This window comes from Aotus nancymaae, unplaced genomic scaffold, assembly GCF_030222135.1.
Source record: "Aotus nancymaae isolate 86718 unplaced genomic scaffold, 86718_ANA_hifiasm-v0.15.2.pri h1tg000036l, whole genome shotgun sequence".
NCBI classification, from domain to species: Eukaryota; Metazoa; Chordata; class Mammalia; order Primates; family Aotidae; genus Aotus; species Aotus nancymaae.
In genome coordinates, this window is record NW_026988450.1 from 63,976,327 (window position 1) to 63,994,256 (window position 17,930).

General features: G+C 34.6%; 1 protein-coding gene and 1 non-coding gene across 4 annotated transcripts in view; both read right to left on the reverse strand.

The window, feature by feature from the left end:
- The window catches only part of TRPS1 (transcriptional repressor GATA binding 1), a 262,134-nt gene that overhangs the window by 179,691 nt on the left and 64,513 nt on the right, over positions 1–17,930 (reverse strand). For all 3 annotated transcript variants that reach the window (XM_012443290.3, XM_021671341.2, XM_021671340.2), the window contains one exon: positions 16,587–17,716. In XM_012443290.3, the coding sequence (XP_012298713.2) occupies positions 16,587–17,716 (1,130 nt within the window). The remainder of the gene's footprint in view (positions 1–16,586; positions 17,717–17,930) is intronic.
- On the reverse strand, positions 15,536–15,676 carry LOC135278227 (U4 spliceosomal RNA). Its single transcript, XR_010345763.1, has one exon. It is a non-coding gene; the product is annotated as a U4 spliceosomal RNA (small nuclear RNA).

Consider the following 17,930-nt stretch of genomic DNA (forward strand, 5'->3'; position numbering starts at 1 on the left):
AACTGGTTAGTCTGCATTATTGTCAAATGCCCCACTCTGTTCATTTTACCTTGATAGATGCATTTTACCCTGATGGATAATCATTAATTATATTATTTAAGTCACTATTCTTATGTTTTTACACCTGATTTCAAATGCCCTTTCACTTTCTGTTATTTAAACTAAATTGAGGATTTTCCCCTGTATATGCAGTTCAATTTCTAATGCTGAAGCACTTTGTACAGCTTTTTCATATACTAAAAGGAACTAAATTTAAAAATAAAATAAATCATTATTAAATTATTAACTAATTTTTAAAAGGAAATAAAGTGTTCTTTTGTATCATCAAATTCAAATCCATTTAGTGAATTAACTATGGCTGAATGTTCTGTAAAATCTAGAAAATAAGGTGCATTTATAACCCAAGATTTTTCTCTAAACGAATTCTATCCATCTGTGAGAACATATAGACATTCAACAAATTGAGTGTCTGTTGAGTGTGAAACACTAAGATAGATGCCTTACAAATATATTCATTATAAGGGTGTGTGTGTGTGTGTGTGGTGCGTTCTCTTTTTAAATGGCATAAGACAAGATAATTTTATTATCAAATTCCATAGCATCTTCTGCTGTTAAAGAAAGAATAGTAACTGCTACATTAGAACAAGTATTTGATTGATAAAGAAGAAGTATAGCATTGTAAAAAGCATATCCGAAAGATACACAAGTGATATGGAATAAGGCATATTTTGTTTAACTATAAAAGCTGTGTATGGCTCTCTAAATAAATATCAGGAAAACACTTTCTACATCCCTGATATAACTTGCTATGAGTTACCTACTTAAAGTAACAAAACAAATTTTGTGAGCTATTACTTAAAGCTGTAAGATACTGTAAGATACATACTCATATATATAATTTTAGATAATCATCAAAATATTTCTTTGCCAGGCACTGGGTACACTTTGGTGAATAAAAGATATATAGTCGTTGCCCACCTGGTGATTAGAGTCTAGTCAAGAATGACTAGACAGGAAGTTTCACACGGCTATAAGTCTGTAAGTATGAAGAGTGATATGACCTAAGAATGAAATGGATGGTAATTGGGGTAAAAGTCCTCATAGGTAATCAGGAAGGACTTTCTGAGGGAGATATATGAAATCAAAGGGTGAAAAGAAGCTATCCTTGGAGGATGAGGAAGAGGAAAGGAAACCACATTCTGGCAAGTCTGAGACACTGAAAAGAGGACATTGTGGTTTTAAAGGAATAAATGAGGGATGTATGTCAATTGACAAGCTTGAAGGGTTATCTAGAGCTCTGTAAATCATGGTAGGGATGGGGATCTCTTCAAAGGTAAAGGAAAGCAATCAGCTGGGGAGTAGGTACTCAAAAGCATGTTTTAATTACTCTGGGACTGTAATAGTTTATCAATAACTTCATTCCTTTGTAAGACATGTCAGACAGCTGAAATTCCAAAGGAATGTTCCTATTTTACAGAAGCAAAATTCAAAGGTGTAAAACATGTAACAAAATCTCAAGTTATTTGTTGAGAGGGTTTAATGTAGCACACAAGAGCTTACATTTTGTTGAGTAAATATGGATATTTACTTTTTACAGAAGATTGTTTCCAATATTTTCTCCTATTTATTTGATTATCTAAGTAGTAAAGATAAATACAACAAATGACAAATAATGGGAGGATGAATTGACCATAAAAGCACAATAGTAAAAGTAATTTTCTCAAGTGGAAATAGCCTAATCTTTAAGGTGAAGATGGTTATGACCAAGAGGAATAATCTTGCCACCAATATCAAAGCCAGAAAATTCAAAAACAGGATTAAGAATATAAAACACAATAGACAATACCTAAAACCTAGGACCTAGAGCCTCGTGGATCTCATCTACAAAAGCTTCTTATCAAAACCACATTCTAGGTTGGGCCCGGTAGCTCACGCCTGTAATCCCAGCGCTTTGGGAAGCAAAGGCGGGCAGATTACCTGAGGTCAGGAGTTCGAGGTCAGCCTGAACAACATGAGAAACCCTGTCTCTAAAAAAATACAAAAATTAGCTGGGTGTGGTGACGGGCACCTGTAATTCCAACTACTCGGGAGGCTGAGGCAGGAGAATTGCTTGAACTTGGGAGAAGGAGGCTGTAGTGAGCCAAGATCATGAGGCTGCAGTGAGCCAAGATCATGACACTGCACTCAAGCCTGGGCAACAGAGTGAGACTCCGTCTCTAAAACAAAAACAAACAAAACACACACACACACACACACACACACACACACACACACACACACACACATTCTAGTTTAACTAATGGGAGATAAACACATAAATCCAAAATTACCCTACTGAATATATTCTACATAATGTATTGAGTCATGGAAATCAAAACAATAACAACTTATGAAAGCACTTAGTGAGCTATGATTGATTTTCACCCCAAGATGTTTATAATGGACTCACTGCCCGCTTTGGCATGTTTTGGTTCTGTGACATGGTGAGATCTCTGCTTGAAATCTCTAATGAGATCCCAGCCTATAAATTAAGACTATAAATTACCACTGACACTTCTACTGAAACAGGTAACTCCAGTGATAAAATGCCAAAGGATTACAGTGATTCTATTTCAAGATATTAAGACTGTAAATACCAGGGTGACAAGGAGGAGAAAGGATCAACATATACAAAAAGAAATACAAAATTCTTGTGGACCACACAACAAAATTATTTTCAAATGGTATACTATCAATTCTTACTGGTATAACAACCAAGCACACATAAGAGTGTAGATTTTTTTTTTTTTTTTTTGAGATGGAGTCTCACTCTGTCACCAGGGCTGGAGTGCAGTGGCACGATCTTGGCTCACTGCTACCTCCGCCTCCCGAATTCAAGCAGTTCTCCTGCCTCAGCCTGAATAGCTGAGATTATAAGCATCAGCCACTATGCCCAGCAAATTTTTTGTATTTTTAGTAGAGATGGGTTTCACCATGTTGGCCTTGGCCAGGCTGGTCTTGAAATCCTGAACTCGTGTTTCATCCACCCCGGCTTCTCAAAGCATTGGAATTACAGGTGTGAGCCACTGCACCCAGCCCAAGAGTGTAGACTCTTAAGGAGAATACTTAAGCTTTAAATTTTGGCTCTGTATTCTACAATGTAAGTAACTTTAAATAATTTACTGAACTTGTCTCATTTTTCTCATCTGCAAAATGAACATAAAGTTGTCTCTTGATAGGATTCTTGTGCATATTAGGTGAGAGTTAACCAGTATAAATCCTAAAATTAAATAAAGCCCCTCTGTTCTTTGTGAATCCATATTCTGTACTGTTTCTGCAAAAGTTTAAACTTACAAACTGGTGTTTTGGTATCATTCTTTGCCATTCCCCCATTTACCTCAACCATGACAAAAAGCAATTTTAAAACCAAGCTTATGTCCTAGAAGATCCTTTGCTTCAGGGCATGGCCAGGTAGAATATATTCTTTGCTTTTCTGCTTCATCTAATGGTGTTCAATGACATGAAGGAATGAGCAGTTTAGCCTTTTACTGCTTAATTGACAAGCTTTACTCCTTTTTTTCGTTAATAGCAGTCAGACCCAGTATCTTCAGATTCTAAATAACAAAGACAGTAAGGGCATTACCTGTGTTTTATTAAAAACTTGGGAGGTGAGGATGTTTTACGAATGTATGAACGTTAAAGTTTTTTAAAACATGGAATATCTAGTAATATATCAAAATAATTAAGATTATGTCGCTTCAATATCTACTGATTCTGAATAAAGATGAAGGGATAGGGGTGGCTTAAGAATATTTCTAGACTGCAAAATCAGTAGATACTGCAGCTACATAATCTTCACCTATGATTTAACTAGTACTTCCTCCCTATTATATAAGGTCCTAGGGCCCTGCCCAAAACATGAGTTCATCATAGGGTATCACACCCTGAGACAAAGTGTCTGAGTCTTCTAGGATTTCTAGTTTGAAGTTCCTGTAGCAAAGGACAACTCCCTGACTCCTAGCAGGTCTCAGCAGGAGCTGCTCTGATCTGCCCAGAGAGGACCTCAGGAACCAACAGACCAAGGCAAAACCACCCATGGTACAGGTGCTGGAGAAGTGCAGGAACACAGAGAAGAGTGGGGATAGGTATAAAGTACAAAGGAAACAGAAAGTGCAGGGGGTAAGTTTTCCATGAGAACCAGGTTTTATGTCAAAAAGGAAAACACATTTTAACAGGAAGGATATTACAACAAGGTTGTAAAAACAAGCTCAATTCACACATCTTTTCTTTGAAAGTTCAAAGCACTCATGTCTACAGGTTCTCACGCTCCACTGAAGTATATGGCCCATTTTACAGATAGTAAAACAGATAAATAATGCCTTGCCTATTTCATCTATATCAAGTCAAGAACACAGGGCTTCTAAGTCCTGGAACAGTTTTATTTTTCTGTTTTCCACTGCCTACTTTTCTAATTTTATATAAAAGTAAATTACTGACGATATGCCAAATGAAACATAGGGGATGGAAAAGGTCTTCAAACAGATAAAAGAGAAACTGACTACAGCAATGGTTTGCAAAACAGGTTGGGCAGCATTGCAACTTAAAGAGTTTCTTTCTCGGCAATAGAGATTCCAAGTCTTCCTTGTCCCACTGAACCAGAATATCCTGGGCATAGCCTGAGAATCTAAATATTTAACTTTAACAAAGTCCTCAAATGATACTAACGCAGGGACCAATACCGATAAACCAGTATTACTAGCTATATCATGGCTCTAAGCAACTTAATGAATAAACTCACAAGACATCTCCTTCCTCCCAAGGCTTTAATAAAATACAGGCAAAGACCTTATTATTGTTGTTATTCAGAATCTTAAGATTCTGTGTCTAACTACCATTAATGGAAAAAGAGTAAAGCTTGACATTTAAGCAGTAAACTGCTAAACTGCTCAATCTTTCAGGCTATTGAACACCACTAGGTGAAGCAGAAAACGCAATTTGCTACAAAGTGCTCTTGAGACTTGAACAACTCCTTTCTCCTTATATTATCAGTCCTAAATGAATGACAGAAAACATATTAAAAAGACAACATTACTGTCAAAAGCCTGGAGCACTATAAACTTTACTAAAATCTAGACCAGTGCTTCTCAAACTAATGTGTAAAAATCACCTGGGGATTTCATTAAAATTCAGGTTCTGATGCTGGAAGACTATGGTAGGATCTAATATTCTGTATTTCTTTTATTTCAAATTTTTCCAGATCCTGAGAATACTCTGTACTTCTTACAAGCTCCTAGATGATGCCAATGCTGTTAGTCTCCAGCTCACACCTTGAGTAGCAAGAATCATGCAGCCATGGTCAGAAATAACTCATGACAAGTGTGTTGGCTTGGAGTGGACTCTTAACATACCTGCATAAACTCAGCACTTTTAGAACATTCCCAAATAAATTTTTTAAGAGATGAGGTCTCACTATGTTGCCCAGGCTGGACTTGAACTCCTAGGCTCAAGGGATCCTCCCACCTCAGCTTCCTGAATAGCTGGGATTATAGCCACACATCACCATTCTCAGCTCCAAGATGAATTTTTTATGAGTGACGACATTGTTTTCCTTCTTAAATCACATACACCTTCTGAGTCAACATTCACAGCTTTATAGAATAAATTACAAGCACAAAATTGTCAGGAATAATCCCAATTCATTTTTTCTTTATCAGTGTTTGGGGATTGTCTTTAAATATTTTTTAGAGCTAGGTCATTTAAATATATTGCCCACAGCAATCACACAAAGTATAGATTTCCACCCCACATTGCAGATAAGGAAGTGGAAGCACAGAAGAGCTAATTAACATAAATATATTGAAGGAAAAATAGAATATTTTTGCTCTTGTCTATGGTTACTGTTTCATGTATGTTATTTGATAGTTAAGGCAATGGTTGTTCAGGAATTAGTTCCTAAAAGATTTGAGCATATTCTCTGACATGTATCATTCTCTCAGTTGTAACTGACAAGATCTTCAATATAATGTCACACTTCCAAATAATAAGACTAGATTATAATAAACCACACTAAAAGGAAACTTTTCTCAAGAATAAAAGTTTAGTCATTGTGAAAGTGCATTAGTTTGGAACCTCCTCCAACCTACTGAATGCATTTTCTTTTCATCAGCATTAACATGAAAACTTCAAAGACGTTCAGGAAATTTTTCCTCTATTTCTCAAGACCCAACTTAACCACCCCCTCATCCATAAAGACTTCCCAAATGATTCAATCCAAGAATAAATCTAGTGTCTTCCTCATTACTCTAAATCCTTGTATTTCTCCTCAGTTTTTTTTCACAGATGGTCTTTGATTAAAATCAAATATATGCCTCACTTATAGATATGTGTAATTACCCTAAGGTCAAGACCAAAGCTCACACATCTATTTATTCCCCTCATTACAAAGCATCCAGATACATAGTAAGTATCTGCTTAAGAACAAAGAAATGGACAATCACAGCTCGGAATGTTCGGGATACTGGATTAAATACATACGGTCACAAAGCAGCAGAGAAATATTAAGATGTACACAGTTATTTTGCAGATGGCATATTTTAAGTGGTCCTTTGAATAAACTCTTCATTATTTAAAAACTCTAAAACTTCTGGCTACATTAAATCAAACTAATTTAAAAGATTTTATAAATATATGCTTTGTATTAATTTAAATTCTCTATCTTCCTGCCACCCTGATAGCAAATACTTTCTTTATGCTATCTGAGGAGAAAAGACGTCATTTTATAGGTCTCCATAGCATAAGCGTAAGGTCATCACATAAAACACAGAATGCTCAGTTCAATTTAAATTTCAGATAATAAATGAATATTTTAGTGTATGTCCCATATATTTAGGACATACTTTTATAAAATCTCACTATGTCCCAAACAGTATTTGACAGTGTGGAAGCAAGTCAAAGAAACTTTGATTACAGAACTAAATCATGCTTTCTCTCCAGGCAGATGACATCAAGTTGCCTAAAAAGATCAAATTTGAATTCAAGTGACTTAGAATCTCTGTGAAAAAATATGTGTTATTCCTTATTCTACTTTATAGAATTTTCATGTGCTATAAAAAAGCATTTGTTTTTTGATCCTTCCATGTTTCAATGCACAATGGCCTTTTTTCACAATAGTAGTATTTCTTTCTTTAGTAGAGAATATTACACATTATTTTCATAATTCATAAAGCATTGAGGAATGCTTCTAGAAAAAAATCAGCTAAAAGATGCTACTCCATTACTAAGCTCTGATAATATTTATATTTTTATGATAAACCAACCCACAGTGTATGTGAAGTACAGCTCTGAGGGATGACTTGTTTTTTTCTTTTAAATGTTAACTTCTTGAGATTTATGTCATCACTTGAAGAGTTCTTTCTTTTACTAAATAACTGTATATTACTTTCAATAATGTTTTAAAATCTCAAGTATAATCAATGAATAATTTTAACCACAGTTTTTATTCCTCAATGACTAAATGAAACATCAAAGTAAATGAATAAATCATAAATACTAATTAATTAGACTTTGAAAGGTATTTTTTGGTTATTACAGAATCAAACAACTACAGATAAATTATCACAGAAGTGGGGTAAAGGAAGGTGATTCAAATACTTAAATTTAAATCTAGTTCAAGTAGGTCTGACATCTAGTAAAGAAGTCATTTTTGTAATGTATGTATTGCTGGTATAAATGTCTACAACGAGTAGCATGTAGCATTTCTGCCACTGTAATATGATAAAATGAAAAACGAGAAGACAGTGGCAGGAACAAAGGCAAAAACAGAATTACAGATGGATTATCACTCAATCTTTTAGAACTGTAAAACAGTTAAAAGTGGAGAAGCAGTCTGCAGATCATAATCTAAGAAAAATTAAAATTCTGAATGAAAATAATTATGTTGTTTACTCATCTTGCATTTTTAAGTTGAAATAATCTGATTAGTATTTACTCAGCAATAGTAACTGGCTTTTGGGGAGATGGGATGAGGTGCTTTCATCTTTAAGTGGTAGAAAAAATACTACTAACTCCATATCTTAAAAAATCAAGCTTAGGATTCCCTTTCAAAAGGTAAACATTCCTACAAAATGTTCATAAAGATAAGTTTTCCTATAAAATAGAAAGTAAAGAAGGAATAGAAAATTATTTATACAAGTAGAAATGGAATAGAAATTGTGGCTAAAATGTATCATATTCCAAGACTTGAAAACTGTTCTTGCACAGTATTCAGAAGCATTAATTCTGAAATTTTTAATAAATAATGTATACAAATAAAGGTAATGGCTTTGTGAGTTTTTGTTTGTTTTTTGATGAACTGTAATATCCTGGGTAACTTTTTGTCTCACAATGGGTATTTTCTAATTGAACTATCATGCCCATTTCAAGGTATTAAAAGCAACTGATTTTTTAGGTATTATTATTTTAAATATGACACATAACATATACAAATTTAGATGTAACCATGAAGGTCCTCATCCTATTAGAAACTCTGTATTGACACACTGTATACTTGGAATGGTCAAATGTGTTCCCAATTAAATGCTTATAATAAAAATCCCGTTTTCAGAATCAGCAGAGCACACAGTCCATATTATTTCACAGAGGTTTTGTGAGATAGATTGAGCAGCAGCTGTATTAACCAATTAGTCAACCAATGTCAACTCTTTCAGTCTGAGTTTACCTATTTTATGCCTAAAAGTTGCAAGAACTGTTTAAAATTTAAAAATGCATTCATAAATCTCCTAAAAGAATCTTGTCATTGCATATACTACCAAAATATGTGTGTGGTTTTCCACATTTTAGCCAACAATGAAATTTTAATATTTGTACTAGACAATACTTATATTACTGAGTCTGTAGTAGTTCTTTACCAGTGAGTTCTTTAATAGTGAGATTGATCATTCATTCATATTTTTACTGGACATGGGCACTGATGAGAATTGATGCCTCCTTTTTTATTTTAAAGTTATACAATTTATGTTAGTGACATACAAAAAATACACACACATATTCATTTATATCTAAGCTCACAAACAAAAACTGAAACAATTACAGAATTATAAAATGTGATTTTACATAAGTAAATAGAGATCTATAAGTGTGTAGACAGGAACAGATTCTATATGGATATAGATATGATTATATATGATAAAGTACTATTTATGGTAGAGTAGAATACATGTATATCATATACATTTGATTATCACATACATATGACTAACATGAATATCATATACATATGAATATGATATATATGAATATTTATGATACACATATATCAACTATATACAAATACTCAGATGTATATCATATGTATACAAATACAAATATTCAGATGTATATCATATATATACAAATGTGTACATATGATATACATCTGAATATTTGTATATAGTTTTATTTTGCTAGTTTTTAAATTTATATAAAACACTATCCCACTGTGACTTGTCTTTATCTTGTTTTTATTCAGTCAAAATTATTCTTATAAGATTCATCTATGTTGTAGTCACTTGTCATTTATTCAAATTCACTACTGTAAAACATTCCACTGCTTGAAAATTCTACAAATAAATTAATCTTTTTTGGATAGACAGAGTTTTTTCCTATTTTCATTTTAGACTGATTTTGTTTTGGTTGTTTTGTTCTTTCTAAAAATACAATTACGAGTATTTTTTCACACATTTCCTAGCAAACCCATATAAAAGGTTTTCTTCTGAGAAGTAAAATTATGTAGTCACCTAGAATATGAACATCTGATATTTCCAAATTTGCCTTCCAAAGTTGTATGTTCCAACCATGTCTATGCCTTACAAGGTGTTTAATCATAAAGTCTGTGTTTTCTGAGATTATAAAGTGTCTCTTTTTTGTTTGGTTAGGATTGGCCCTGTATAATTTCATCTATCCTTATCTTGTTGTTATTGAGATCTAATTTGATGGCACTGAGTTAAAGGATATGTTCTATGAGATACTGTTTTCAGAAATTTAATTTATTTTTGGCTTAATATGTCTCAACTTGTAAAACTACTCTATATGTGCTTAAAAAGCATGTACATTCTCTAATTGGTATATAATGTGTATATTTTTATTAAATCAGGTTTGATAATTTGCTGTTCAAATCTTTTCAATTTTGAAAATTTTTTTGTGCTTAACTTTTAATAAGGAATTTTCTTAAAACTTTATCACTATGATTGTGGTATGTCATATTTTCCCTGTAGTTCCTCTATCAATTTTTGCTTTACTTATATTTACATTTTGTGTATTTAGAATTATTCTATCTTCCAAAGAAGTTAAACCTCTTATTATACAATGATCCCTTCTTTCCTTCATATGCTGTTTGTAATAAATTCTTAAAATTGTATGAGATTAATAAAGAGACCTCAATTTTCCTTTAGCTTGTATTTGCTGGTATAACTAAGTCTATTCTTTTCCTTCGAACATCCAGAGACTTATGTTTCAGGTGTATACCTAGTAGGCAGGATACAGTTACATTTTCTTATTCAATATCATCTGATATCTTTTCAGTGGAAAAGTTTAATACATACATGTTAAACAAGACTTTTGATATCTGCAATTTTTTGTAGATTTTACTTTAAAACTTCTATATGTCTAACTTTTCCCACATATTTTTTCACCAGTTTTTTAAATTGATTAAATCTGACAGGTGTTCTTTATTTCATTATTCCATTTTTCTCTTCTATACTTTTGGAAGTTATGCATTCATTTCCTATTCTTTTATTAGGTATTATTAAATTTTTCCCAGTATGCATAAGAAAGTCCTAGCTCAGTAACTCCCAACAATTCAGGGGTCTTAGAATACCTTCATTCTAGTCATTTTCCCTTCAAACTTCATAGTAGCACTGCCCAATACCTTAGTCTTTGTCATCTAGGCCAGTGGCATGATCATGGTTCACTGTAGCCTCAACCTCCTGGGTTTAAGTGATTCTCCCATGTCAGCTGCCTGAGTAGCTGGTAGCTGGAACCACAGGCATTCACCACTATAAACAGATCATCTTTTTTTTTTTTTTTTTTTTTTTTTTGGTAGAGACGAGGTCTTGGTATGTTGCCCAGACTGATCTCAAACTCCTGGGTTCAAGCCTTGGCCTCCCAACTGCTGGGATTACAGGTGTGAGCCATTGTGCCCCATCTAGTCTGTTCCTTTTTTAACTGCATAAACAAGACAGGTAATGTTTGTTTAGATTTGCTCAGATGTTTCCCTAGTCTTCACTCATTAGAAAATGTCTTTGCTTTGCTCTTATTCTCGGAAGATAGCTTTGATGGGCAGACAATACAAGGTTGAGTATTTGATATTTTTTCAAAACTCTGAATAATAATATTCCTCCTTCCTCCAGTTTTCATTCTTGCTAATAAAAAGTCTGTCAACCTAAATGTCTTTGTGAGTAGTTGATTTCTTGGTAGTCTCCAGCTGCTCTTAAGGATGTCTCTGCCTTGGCATTTTCGCTTTTGCTACAATGTGTGTGTAACTGAATTTATGTGTATACATCATCCTGCTTAGTGTATGCTACGCTTCTTTGTATCTGAGTATTTATGTCTTTCATTAGTTCTATAAAGTCTTTTTCCATTTTCTTCTCAAATACTGATTACCTACTCTCTATATTTTCTTTCTTCTAAGACTCTAATTAGATGTATGTTAGAACAGGTCATTATATTCCATGTCTTACTATATGCCCTTGACATTTTGCATCTCCTTGATCTCTCTTAAATATTCTAATGCTTCATTCTGATTAATTCATTTGTTCTTTTTAATTGTCTAATATGTAGTTTAATTAATCCATATGTTTTAAGTTTCAAGAGTTACATTTCTTAATTGAAACAATGTTGTTAATTTTTTGGGAATCTTGATTTTTTTTTTTAATTTTACTTTAAGTTCTGGGATACATGTGCAGAATGTGCAGGTTTGTTACATAGGTATACATGTGCAATTGCTGCACCTATGAAGCTGTCATCTAGGTTTTAAGCCCAACATGCATTAGGTATTTGTCCTAATGCTCTTCCTTCCCTTGCCCCCTGACTCCCCAACAAGACTCAATATGTGATGTTCCTCTCCTTGTGTCCATATGTTCTCATTGTTCAACTCCCACTTATGAGTGAGAACATGCGGTATTTGGTTTTCCCTTCCTGTGTCAGTTTGCTGAGAATGATGGTTTCCAGATTCATCCATGTCCCTACAAAGGACATGAACCCATCGTTTTTTATGGCTGCATAGTATTCCATGATGTATATTTGTCACATTTTCTTTATCCAGTCTATCATTGATGGGCATTTGGGTTGGTTCCAAGTCTTTGCTATTGCGAATAGTACTGCAATAAACATAAGTGTGCATGTGTCTTAACTACAGAATGATTTAAATCCTTTGGGTATATATCTAGTAATGTGATTGCTGGGTCAAATGGTATTTCTAGTTCTAGATCCTTGAGGAATTGCCACATGTCTTCAACGGTGGTTGAACTAATATACCCTCTCACCAACAGTGTAAAAGCGTTCCTATTTCTCCACATCCTTGCCAGCATCTGTTGTTTCCTGACTTTTCAATGATCGCCATTCTAACTGGCGTGAGACAGTATTTCATTGTGGTTTTGATCTGTATTTCTCTAATGACCAGTGATGATGAACTTTTTTTCATGTTTTTTGGCCACATAAATGTCTTCTTTTGAGAAGTGCCTGTTCATATAGTCTCATGTTGTTTAATCATTTTTCAATTGTAACTTTCATATATTTGAATGCTTACTAGTATTTTATAACTGAAAACTCCTGTATCTAAAGTGACTGGGTATCTACATCTATTATTTGTGTTTTCTTCTGATTTCACCTATGGTGGCTTATTTTCCTGTTCATATGGTGAATTTTCATAATAGTGAGCTCATATAAAATTTATCTGTATCCATCAGTATCTTGGAGGTAAAAATTGGAGTACTTTTCTATATACAAATTTGTGTTTAATTACATCAGAAGTCAGAGGAAGGCAATAATGTAAAAACCCTAGCCACCTTCAAGATCTAAGTTTAAAGCAAAATTCAGATTCAACCCCTTCTCTCTATGAGTAACTCCAGGCTTAGTCTTCTGATCAAATGCAGTATCGACATGGGCATTTTCCCTCAGTATAATCTCATATTTCAAGCTTACTCTTCACTTCTCCCTAGTCTGCATTTAGTGCAGTCTCGGTGAAAGAGAGAACAAAAGCTCCAAAATTTTTCCTTAATTTGTAGAAGTCTGGAAATGCATTGCAAAACATGTTTTATCTAGTATAGCTGTTTCGTAGGGAAGTAATCCTCCTACTTCTACCAAAAACATTATAACTTATAACACTGAAAATTTTGATAAGAAAAATAACAGTCAATAGAAAACGGGTACACAGTTAATTAAATGATACATAATAAAAGAAATGCAGCGAGCAAACCACTCATTAGTGGAATATAATAACTCAGTCATAATATGAGTTTGGGGTATTCTAAGTAAATACTAAACATTAAGAGAATGGACCAAATCTGTTGCTGACTAGATCATGTTTGCAGTTCCACCATGTTTAACTTAGTTCTTAAAAAGAAAACACCCATGCAATGGAATCGATACTGAGATTTTCACTCAGAGCTCTAGATCAACTGTTCTGCTTCTCAGCTATAGTCATTTTATAGCTAAATGATTTCACATATTATGCAGTTCATGGTTTATGCTAATTTTTACTATACTCTTAAGTCTTCTATATAAAGCACTCAAAAGCATAGAATATTTCACAATAACACAGAACCATGGTAGAAGTTTCCCAACATGAATAATCTGAGTAAATAAATTTAATTATAAAGATAATATGTGATAAGGTAAACTTGTCCTCTTATTCTATCTTAAAAATGGGGCATTTTTGAAAAATGCTTTGATAGCAGATCAAGTTCTAAACATCCATGTGACTATGTCCTTTCACATCTCTGGGGCTACCATTACTGTTCAGCTTTCAGTGGAGTCTCTTTATCGTTTTTACTAAGCTGTGACTTCTGAAATTGTAAGGCTCTAATTTTCAAATATCTCTGTAATAACTCATAAACAGATTAGAGATAAACTACTCAACACCTTAAAGGATCTCTGGTCAGACAACTACATCAGGATTTAAACATAAGTGCAAGAATATTTTAATGCTCTAGGGACAAGTGCTATTTAACTTTTTAGCTAATAAAATGCTGAGAAGTTGACTTAAATTCAAAACGAACAGACAACTGTCATTTGGTATAGAAGCCTAGGTCCTCAGAAGGGTTCCAAGATCATATAATAGTGAAGGATTAAAATGTAACTCACCTTGGAAATCTCAGCTTATTCATAACTACTGTGAAGCCAAAAACTCACAGGGATCTCATTTACATAAAGATATTCACTGAGCTCCCATTAGGCATCCTGCCACTGTGTTAAATCGTGCAGATACAGTGATGAACAAGAAAAGAATACTTCTCTTTTCTCTGGAGCTTACTTTCATCACTGAATATTAACTAAATTCTGACATTATTCAGTAATAGTCTTATTCATACTTTTATTTCTTCGATGATTACTTTGTTTACCTAAAGCATGTGAAAACCCTGTTTTCCCAGACAGATTCTCAAGAAATGCCTCAGCTGCATCAATAGAAAAATAACTTGTCCAAATGTTCTGGTAGCTAGATGTATCAGAATAAGTGTGTGCGTGTGTATGTGTGTGTGTGCATATGTGTGGGTGTGCAGGTCCATGATGTGTGTATGCTCTGGCTGGTTTCCTCATGATTAAAGAAAATCATGATGATTTCTCCAAAAAAAAAGCTGTAAAAAGAATGGGCTATCTGATTTTTATATCACTCAATAAATGTACATGCACAATGTGCGCATGCGTACATATCCACACTAGTAAAGCTCAGAAAGCAGCTGATGTCTGCGAGCCTCAGAAATAAATTAACATGCAGCTAACATCAGAGGAGCCAGAAACACTCATTGCAAGTGTGAACACATATTTGATTGCAGGACTGTGTCTTTCCCAGGGCTGACCTTATAAATTAAACAGTGTAAATCTCAAGTAAGTGTTTTCTGAACATTTTGATTCACTGTGAACATTGGGATGCCCTTCAAAGTAACATTCCACATTATTAGCCTATTGTTGGACATGAACTGCTCCATCATTGGTGACTGAAACAACATACACACTCGCACTAATATACAACTTTTAAAGGGAATGGAAGAAACCGTTTAACATCTTGGGATGTAAAAATTGCAGTGAATAGATTTTTTAGACTGGGATATTGACATAGTACGTAAAGCTTTCTACTTTGATGCCCAGAGGCATAATAATGAGAAAGTACCTAATGAGCAGTAAATAATACCTGAAAGCAGGGTACCGCCACTGTTTTGATGAACTAATTCCTATTTATAACCAACTCTCAGTTTAAATGCTCCTTGCTCAGGAAGGCATTTCCTAATCCACCCTATTCGGTTATGTTATCATTATATTCAAACACACTGCCTTGTACTTCATCTTTTTTTTTTTTAATATTCACTCGCTATAGAGACTGTCAAATATTGTCAATGCCGACTATATTGCAAGTTGTCACGGCGGGGGATTGAGAAAAGTTTTCAATTAGCAATAATCATGCCTCGGATAAACCTCATTGGCTACAATACTGCCCCTGTGCAAAGCTTGTACTTCATCTTTTATAACACTTACTATTCTTGTAATCATCTAAGTGTCTCATATTCCCTATAAAACTGTAAGTTCCATGAGGGCACTGGCTATGTTTTCTCTTGCATATTCAATGCCTCGTACAATAGGATTTTTGAAATTAATTAATTAAGGATTGAGTACATAAACAAAATAAAGATACATATCCTATACTTATCTCTAGAAATTATAAAATATTAACTGAGAAAGTTAATGTTTATAAAGAGAATAGGGTGAAAGCAGAAGGAAAACACAAACATGTCTCACATCCATTCAAGAATCTGGAATAACTTAAGCAGTTTTACCTGCTTGGAAGGGCAAGTGTACATACAAAATCACACATATTACAAAAATTCTCACCTTTAGATTACTGTTTGTATGCCAAACAAGGATGCTGCAGAATTGTTCAAAGCTAGAAGAATATATAATCTCATTTTAAAATAAAAATGAGCAATGCTTTCTCAAAATTTTTTCTCAGAATAGAGAATAGGATATATTTATAATAGTAGCTCTAATTTGGGAGCTGCTCTGTCAAAAAATATAGGATGTGGAGTCACATTTAGTAAGGACAAATAAATGGACTACGGTAAATTGGTAAACTAATCAGCATTATTAGAATCACTGTGAATTAAAAAATATACTCAGTAAATGGTATAAAACAAGTATGAAACACGAGCGCATAGTCCTAAAGAAGGAACCAAATAAAAATCTACAGTGATCACAGCTCTAACTATATCACCTGCAAATCTCTGATGATCTTTTATGTGGTCTTCTCTTATAACTTCCCCAAGTCATCAGAATCACTCCCAACAATTCCTGGTTCAGCCCTCTTTCTGTGGATTTCTTCTATTATTTTGTTTCTATATCCCTCCCACCCTCCTATGACTTACCTGTAGTGTCGGGAAATCTCTTCCTCCACCTGGGTAATAAAATCACATTTGGTACATGAGTGTTCTTTGCTTTCCTTGACAGTCTGCTGCCCATCCGATCCTTGCAGGTGATTTGCTTCTTGTTTGACATCCGACGCTTGGGACTCATGCACGCTCTCATAGTGAAAGAGGAGTACGTCTACATCAGGGGTGGTGAATGAACACTGGTGGCACTGGTGTTTGACTCGCGAGCTTCCAGCCGCCCCAGGAGACAAGTGCAGAAGCAAGAGTGCACAGTGGGAACAATTACTTTTTCTACAAGCAAAGGGATAAGTAATTTCTCCAAGGTGCTTTTCTGGGCTGCAAAGTCCTCTGGGACAGAATGGACAGTGTTTAATGGTACACTTGTGAATGTTATGGAGCTGTTGATAATGACGGAGAAGTGGCCCCACTACAATTACATCGGGGCCATGGCTTTTGGAATATCGGAAGTCACAGAACTGACAATTATAGCTCGTTACCATATTATCCTCGGCTCCCTTGCTGGAGAAGTCCTTCTTTTTAGCCCCACTTGAACTCTTGTCTGCCTTGGTCATTGTCTCTCCTTCTGAACTTTTGGCTAGATCATTCTGATTAATGACAGAGCCCCTGGAAAGCTTATCATTCAACTCTGGATTAAGGCCGCCTGACTGCACTGCTCCGTGCTGCTTGCCATAATGTTCTAGCAGTTTAAGTGAGCTAGATGACTCACAGCTGAAACTACAAAATTTACACCAGTAGTAACTGGTGGCCTCTGTACCATTTTGTCTTGAGGAATCGAGGGGCTTGATGGGCACCGAGTACCCAACAGGAGTGTCATCTCCTGCTTTGACTGTTATCTTGTCCTGCCATTTTCCCAAGTCTCCAGAATCACTGGATCGAAGTGCAGGGATGGACTTATTAGAGTTTTTCTCTGAAGGTTTTGCAACCTCAGAAGAGGGGAGAGAAGCTTTTATTTTGTTTGGGTGAGTTTGAAGAAAATGTTGTTCTAATTCGGTGGATGAGTTGCCCATATATGTAAAATTGCAGAATTTACAGCGGAAATACTTGGTGTTTCCTTGGCAATCTGGTGTTTTCCGTCCAATGCCAATGAATGTTCCACCTGAAGTCACCTGGAAAATAGAAGAAATGGATGTTACTTCCAAGGTATCATTAATTCAAGGGGCTCTCTGCAAGGGCGGGGGAGGATACTGCCAAGTATTGCACATCAAAAAATACAATAGTACTCCTGCTTATTATGAAATCACTTGAATAATCAGAGCCAAATAAATTCACTCTTCATTTCTCAACAGCTACTCTTTGAGAGGCTCATTATGCTAAACACTG